This window comes from Pecten maximus, chromosome 14, assembly GCF_902652985.1.
Source record: "Pecten maximus chromosome 14, xPecMax1.1, whole genome shotgun sequence".
Classification (NCBI taxonomy): Eukaryota; Metazoa; Mollusca; class Bivalvia; order Pectinida; family Pectinidae; genus Pecten; species Pecten maximus.
The window spans coordinates 2,737,314-2,743,313 of record NC_047028.1 but is presented as its reverse complement, the minus strand read 5'-3'; the positions used below and the strand labels follow the sequence as shown (position 1 = coordinate 2,743,313).

Here is a 6,000-nt window from a genome sequence, read left to right as displayed (position 1 = left end):
AGTTTTTCGAGTTATCCGAATTCGAATTTTCCGAGTTTTTTTTACTAAGATAAAGAGAGAATTCGGCCGGGACCGGCCAGGTTCTTCGAGTTAAGCGGGGTATTCGAGTTATCCGAGTTCGAGTTAACGAAGTTCCACTGTATATGCATGGCACGTTTCATGGGATGGATATATTTTCCAGGAAATGTATTAGTCGCCAAGATAATATATCAGTAATCAAGGGAATATATCAGTTATCCAGGTAATATATATTAGTCTCCAAGGTAATATATTAGTCACCCAGGTTATATATGTCGCCCAGGTAATATATTAGTCACCCAGGTAATATATTAATCACCAAGGTAATGTAATATTCATCCAGGTAATTATTTAGTCATTTAAGTAATATATTAGTCACTAAACCTATATTCAGTTATTTCAGTCATACCGATTCGGCCAGCGAACATCTTTTTCGTACTCAGATTTTTGGAGGGAAACTGCTTTTTCACATCAGGTTACCATCTTGTTCTTATTTATCAAACATATACAGCGAGGTGTTATATTGCGTTTGTGTGGCCGTAATTAAAGTAATTACTGACTCTGTTGTATATGCTAACTACATGTTTATTACTGCATGGCTATGGTGCCTTCTGATACAGATACAGAATACAGTGTCGGTATACACCTGTGTAATATACATGGGCTGATAAGCCTTGTTAATCACAATACAGGCCTGTCTCACTCCGATCTTATTACGGTCGTAATAGATATTTGAATGGACATTACACGAGGCATCAGTAGACTGGTGTCAAACGTCTCATCCTACCCTAAAATTACGTCATATTGCCAGCGCTTTTCTATTTCAGAAATGCACCGACCCCTTTTTCCTACCAATACATACTTTTCAGTTTATTTTTAGAACATTGTTATACCGTTTACTGATACCTCAGGTCAGGTCATATTAAAGCGATACTCAAAGCTTTCCTGATGACAACTTTGTCATCTTACCCTTCAATGAAACACCATTTTCACTACGTTAACATAAACATCCAAACACCTATTCACCAGGCAAACTTATAATGTCTTGTTTCGGGAGGGCGTATTGAGAATTTCAGAAACCCACATTTTTGGTAAATATGCGATTTCTGGAATACGGATAACATGTCATCCCGGGTTTGCTGACGAAAGAGTGTCAGTGTCCAGGTAACGTGAACATGGGTTTTGAGTCACGCACTGTGTCTGCAAACATTGGCGATAAGACCAGGCGGACCTGGCATATTATCTACACGACTACCCAATGTAGTTAGTGTCAGACAATCGGACGGTATAACGGTTACATTGGTCCTGTCTTATTATGATGGAAGTTATACGATTGGTCAGTAACACTTTGTTTCTTTAATTCATACTGTAATTGGATATACCATGTTTACCTCTGAAGGCAGCAACTAAGTGGACTATACACATAAAACTGTTCGCGAATGCTAAATGCATTTTCTTCATTTTCTTCATCGAAGGATTATCTTGTGTCTTTTTATAAACATAAAGAATTCAGCAATAGCTAGCATTCTTATCTGTAAGTAAATGTATTTAATACTTTAAAAAACGTTTTTGATATATATTTACCATTTTATTGAGAGTAAGTCCTTTCCATCCATGTTTTTTAATACAACTGACAATTATGTATTATTCATACTAAAATCACAATTGAGTTCCAATTACAATTATCAACAATTATATATATATTGGTTAATTTGCGTCGAAAACCACAATCATAATTGCATGTCCGTTGATAATGTATCCACACAGCAATACTGATGGCTATATTATGATTACAATTTATCCACACTGCAATTATACTGTCTCATTACACTCTATCCACACAACAATTATATTTTATGACAACACAACAATTGTATATTTACAATCTATTCACAATATAATTATGTTTTATGATTACACTTCATCAACACAACAAAACTATTGAATATTTACAATCTATTCACAATATAATTATGTTTTATGATTACACTTTATCAACACAACAATTATGTTTTTTTTATTACACTTTATCAACACAACAATTATGTTTTTTTTTATTACACTTGATCAACACAACAATTATATCTTATGAATACAATTTATCCACACAATATTGATACAATTTATTTACAATCTGTTCACAATACAATTATGTTTGATGATTACACTTTATCAACACAACAATTATGTTTTTTTTATTACACTTTATCAACACAACAATTATATTTTATGATTACAATTTATCCACACAATATTGATACAATTTATTTACAATCTATTCACAATACAATTATGTTTTATGATTACACTTTATCAACACAACAATTATGTTTTATGATTACACTTTATCAACACAACAATTATATTTTATGATTACAATTTATCCACACAATATTGATACAATTTATTTACAATCTATTCACACAAAAATCATAATGCAAGTTTCCATTCTAGCCCCACAACAATTCTATTGCCATTTTACAACGGTTACACACAATATTATATTGTCTGATTACAATATATCCACACTTGAATTATATTGACCGATTACAATTTTTCCAAACAACAATCATAATGTCTAATTGCAATATATTCCAACATCAATTATGTTAACAGTAAACAATCTCTCGACACATCAATTATGTTAACAGTAAACAATCTCTCGACACATCAATTATGTTAACAGTAAACAATCTCTCGACACATCAATTATATTCTGTTTTAACAATACTTTTCACAATTGCATTGTCTCTTTTTTAACATATCTACACAACAATCACTTTTATTTTCTGATTACAATCCATCCACACAAAAATTTACTGACTTTTAACAATATAGTAAAACCTACAAATTCCTGTTTTAAACGAACCAAAACATTATACATATATGACTTATTTCCTGGAACAAATACGTTCCTTCTTTTTACGGTTCATCCACACAATACATTGCAAGAATACCACATCAATCCCAAAAATGTCTGCACATCAAACGTATTCATCCAAACACCAGTTTACAAATCTGTCTCTTGAATATCCACACAATAAGGTTATCGTATTACTGTTTGCCACTATATGTTACTGAATGTCACAATTTTGTCACTTTATGTCACTATATTTAACTACATATACATTCTGTGTTGCATTTGCCTAGATGTCTTTACTTAAACCAAATTGTATTTACTAGACTGTATACTACAGTTACCAGTGATTCGGTCAGTGTAGGAATACAACGTCATGTGTTGCAGGTTAAAACAATGGCCGCCATTGACTTTCGGCCTAGAGGGCTTTCGAATGCAAGCATTTATTTCCATAAGTAACCACAAAACATATAGCAACTTCACAAGTTATGAGAGTAATATTTTAGAATTTGAAAAATGTAGTCAACACAAAATTACTATAAGCGTAATTCTTTATCTATACGAAATTATCAAATTGTCAATGTCGTCACACTTACAGGGGCTCGTTCCCAAATTTTCAGAAATGCAAGACACGGCAACATTAAAATTCCAGTATTTAATTTTTTAAATCTTGTAAAAAAATCGAGAGTATCGACATAGTTTCCGGTTGTGTATGTACACTGGTTTTTAGTTTTGTGGTTATTCACTGATTCCAACTACCAACCTTACAAAATCGAGCCCCTGTGAAGTTGAACATCGTCTGCTAAGTTAGCGACACTGATGTGACCAGTTAGACTGGAATCTGTTTCGAACAAAATATCATTGGAATCGTTTTCACCTACTGTCAAGACGTTTTACATTTAGAATTTAAGAGCTGACATTCTTCTGAAAATAATGTAAATCCAGTCGATAGAAACTTAAGTATTTCCGATCGATCTTGTACTGTTCAACACCCGTCTAACGCCGCATCACTTCTTAATGTTAACCGTATATCATAGCGCAAAAAACACCGTTGATTTTAAACAATTATCAATTATGCAATTATGAACAATTTGACGATATATGCAAACGTATATGGAATATAAAAAGCCAAATTTGTGCAAAAAAACATTTTATGTGTTTGCTATTGATAACGATATGAGGGACTATATTATTCTTTCTGGAAATTTCGGCTGTTTCGGTATTTGAACTTGAAGACGTCAGTGATAGGGTAAGCGGCAAATTTTAACGCTTTATAACCTACAGAAAGCAAAAAATCTTTATGAATGTAAATATAAGCATTGAACTGTTACCACATGGTAGTATACAGTCGATATAAATACAATTAGAGTGACAGATAAATATTTCATGTCGCCACATTCTATTTATCTTTCACCCAAATTGTATTCATTTCGAATGTAAACTACCATTTGGTAACAGTTCAATGCTTGTCTGATATGTCTGTCATCACAGGATGTCACAGTATTTTATTCCAGTATGTTACTGTTTGTTAGTGTATTTCACAGGACGTCAAAGCATGTCAAATAGTGTCACTGCATGAAACTGTTTGTCCCTGTATGTCAATGTTTCACTGTATGGCACAGTTTGTTACTGTTTGTCACAGTATCTCACTGTATGTCATTGTGTCACTGTATGGCACAGTTTGTCACTGTACGTCACTGTACGTCACTGTATGTCACAGTATGTCACTGTATGTCGCTGTTTGTCACTGTATGTCACTGTATGTCACTAGTTGTCACTGTATGCACTGTTTGTCACTGTATGTCAAACATACACAATCCACATGTTAACAAAAAAGGACTTCCCAAGTGAATCGGCTGCGGTTGAAAAGTGTTTACAGCGTTATTAACAAAACAAAATATATCAATTTGTGTAGAGTAGATAGTATTTGGTTATTTGTCGGTAACTACTGTCCGTATAACACGTGATGACTTATCGGGCCTTTATATCGACGTCACATATTTCCCCTCCACCTTCTTGCAGATCAAAATCTGCGGCATACTGCAGTTCACTTAAACGTAAAGCCGGCATGTGCACTAGAAAATCTACCTGTATTTATCTGTATATCGCTCCCTTTGTTAAAATGTTTGAGATCATTGTACAAACCGTAGGGGAACTGACGCCATCAGAAAATATATATATATGTGTTTCGAATTCCATTCGTGTTCATCTAAAAAAAAAATAGAGGGACTCCTTATTCTGACGACGTTGTGTGTTGCACTCGGTTTTTGACAGGTAAGTAATTTGGGTAGATTTTTCATGATTATTTTATTGAAGACCCCCATTCTAGTACCCCGGTGTACCGGTGTAGCCTATGAAACTATGGATGTTTGTACGACTATCCAGTTGTTTACATCAGAGGTTTATTTATAAGATGGAACAACAGGGGTTTGTAAATGAGGATAATTACTAATAATAAAAATTAGTCGAGATCAATATAACGTAATCAATGACACTGCACTACAGGGGTTTATAAATTCACGTGTTATTATTTTGTGTCAATTAATTACGGGGTGTCATCTTATATCAATTAACAAAATGTATTTGTATATTTCCTAAAAAACGTAGAAACAAATTTGTGCAAAAAACATTTTAATTAACTATATAGATTGGTCGACTCTATTTAACTTCTGTTTTTTAACTTTTATATTTTCTTTTCCAAGATTTTTTTTTCAACAATTTAGTAACAAGACATGTACAATGTCATTTCAAATGCTCACAATCTCAATCATCCATACATCATTTTTTAACTGGTACACTTATATCTGTACTCTCGGTGCTTTTCTTGCCATTTGTCATTCTAGTAGTTTATTCGAGATAAAACTAAGGGTTTTTTTGTTCTGTATTACTAGTAGTTAGTATTACTTATACATTATGAATTGTTTAGTTTTCATTTGCCTTTTACTCGTATTTAATACTGATACAGTAACGTTTTCTCTTTTTTAGGAAATGTATAGATATTTTCCAGATAGTAATTGTTTTATATATCATTATGTACATCTATAGATGAATGGTTCCCTCAAATTTGCACTTTTTAAGATTTAATATTCATGTAGACATAGCACTGTAACTTCTGAAAAAAGAAA

At 32.8% G+C, this 6,000-nt stretch overlaps 1 protein-coding gene across 2 annotated transcripts in view; it reads left to right on the top strand.

Annotated features, from left to right (window-relative positions):
- The first annotated feature begins 1,003 nt into the window (after nt 1-1,003).
- The window catches only part of LOC117342333, an 88,799-nt gene continuing 83,802 nt past the window's right edge, over nt 1,004-6,000 (top strand). Inside the window, exon 1 of one of the 2 annotated variants that reach the window (XM_033904469.1) lies at nt 1,004-1,552. In XM_033904469.1, coding sequence (XP_033760360.1) covers nt 1,465-1,552 — 88 coding nt within the window. In that variant the 5' untranslated portion in view covers nt 1,004-1,464. The remainder of the gene's footprint in view (nt 1,553-6,000) is intronic. The other variant, XM_033904470.1, reaches the window with a different exon arrangement.